The following is a 2,168-nucleotide window of genomic DNA, read 5'->3' on the forward strand; positions in this document are numbered from 1 at the left end:
TCTTGCTGGGGGGGCCCTCGTGGCCTTGTTGGGGGTCCCTCATGATCTTGCTGGGGGGGGCCTTGTGGTCTTGTTGGGGGTCCCTCATGGTCTTGCTGGGGGAGGGCCCTCGTGGCCTTGTTGGGGGGCCCTCATGGTCTTGCTGGGGGGGGCCCTCATGGCCTTGTAGGGTGGTCCCTCATGGTCTTGCTGGGGGGGGCCCTCGTGGCCTTGTTGGGGGTCCCTCATGGTCTTGCTGGGGGGTGGCCTCGTGGTCTTGTTGGGGGTCCCTCATGGTCTAGCTGGGGGGGCCCTCGTGGCCTTGTTGGGGGGGCCCTCATGACCTTGTTGGGGGGCCCTCATGACCTTGTTGGGGGGCCCTCATGACCTTGCTGGGAGGCCCTCGTGGCCTTGTTGGGGGTCCCTCATGGTCTTGCTGGGGGGGGCCTTGTGGTCTTGTTGGGGGTCCCTCATGGTCTTGCTGGGGGGAGGGCCCTCGTGGCCTTGTTGGGGGGCCCTCATGGTCTTGCTGGGGGGGCCCTCATGGCCTTGTAGGGGGTCCCTCATGACCTTGCTGGGGGTCCCTCATGACCTTGCTGGGGGTCCCTCATGACCTTGCTGGGGGTCCTTCATGACCTTGCTGGGGGTCCTTCATGACCTTGCTAGGTGTCCCTCATGGCCATGCTGGGGGTCATTCATGACCATGCTGGGGGTCCCTCATGGTCTTGCTGGGGGTCCTTCATGACCTTGCTGGGGGTCCCTCATGACCTTGCTGGGGGTCCCTCATGACCTTGCTAGGTGTCCCTCATGGCCATGCTGGGGGTCCCTCATGGCCATGCTGGGGGTCCCTCATGACCATGCTGGGGGTCCCTCTCATGACCATGCTGGGGGTCCCTCTCATGACCATGCTGGGGGTCCCTCATGGCCATGCTGGGGGTCCCTCATGGCCATGCTGGGGGTCCCTCTCATGACCATGCTGGGGGTCCCTCTCATGACCATGCTGGGGGTCCCTCTCATGACCATGCTGGGGGTCCCTCTCATGACCATGCTGGGGGTCCCTCTCATGACCATGCTGGGGGTCCCTCTCATGACCATGCTGGGGGTCCCTCTCATGACCATGCTGGGGGTCCCTCTCATGACCATGCTGGGGGTCCCTCTCATGACCATGCTGGGGGTCCCTCTCATGATCATGCTGGGGGTCCCTCTCATGACCATGCTGGGGGTCCCTCTCATGACCATGCTGGGGGTCCCTCTCATGACCATGCTGGGGGTCCCTCATGACCATGCTGGGGGTCCCTCATGACCATGCTGGGGGTCCCTCATGACCATGCTGGGGGGTCCCTCGTGGCCATGCTGGGGTCCCTCGTGGCCATGCTGGGGTCTCCTCATGGTCTGACCTTTGTTGAGTTTACACTGCCTCACTTTCCGTCCCCAGAGCTTGAGTTTACAGTTCAACGGGGTTAACAAGGTTCACCTTCTCCATACTGTTAAAGTCAATAAACTGTCTCAGTATTTTCCATACAATTCACACGCTCCAAAAATATGTTTGCGGGAACTTGATATGTAAATATTTGCTTTATATAAAGTTATTGTTATTTTTTACCCGAATTGTTGTTATAGAGTAATTGAATGGCAACTTTCTTGTAATATTTGCATAATTCCAGACGTTTAAATTATTATTTGAGCTCCAGCTTCGGGACCCGGCTTTCAGGTATGGATCACCTAAGGCAGGAACATGGGAAATGGAGCTCTGTTATAATTCATTGTGTAGGGGGACAGGCAGCCATTTTATACATACAGTATATGTTAGGCGTGTATCGAGGTCCCCCCCCACCCCCAGGCCCCTCCCCAGGGTATAACACCACAAGCTGACTAACTCCTGGGTGCCTATTTACTGTTAGGTGAACAGGGGCAATGCCTGAAAGTCTACACAGCCCCGCTCCTGTGCCAGGTAAGTTACGGGCTCACCATAGCCCGTGCTACTTGGAACTTGTTCCGAGTAGCTGAATCTATAACAACAACAGGGGCAATGCCTAGACATCAGCAGCCAGGAAGCAGAACGCATAGCAGTGAAAATAAACAGTAATAAAACCAAAGCAATGACCGTTAAAATGAGAACTCAAGACATCAGACTCGCAATACAAGGACACGAAATTGAGTGGGTTACCTCTTTTCAATATCTGGGAGTC

The 2,168-nt window shown here is 56.7% G+C and overlaps 1 protein-coding gene across 1 annotated transcript; it reads right to left on the reverse strand.

Annotated features, from left to right (window-relative positions):
• Positions 1-898: 898 nt before the first annotated feature.
• LOC138368825 (urease accessory protein UreE-like) lies at positions 899-1,264 on the reverse strand. The gene has a single exon (XM_069331529.1). The coding sequence runs from the start codon at positions 1,262-1,264 to the stop codon at positions 899-901; it is 366 nt and encodes a 121-aa protein (XP_069187630.1).
• Between the last annotated feature and the right edge of the window lie 904 nt (positions 1,265-2,168).

This window comes from Procambarus clarkii, chromosome 26 (assembly GCF_040958095.1).
Source record: "Procambarus clarkii isolate CNS0578487 chromosome 26, FALCON_Pclarkii_2.0, whole genome shotgun sequence".
In the NCBI taxonomy this organism is placed as follows: Eukaryota; Metazoa; Arthropoda; class Malacostraca; order Decapoda; family Cambaridae; genus Procambarus; species Procambarus clarkii.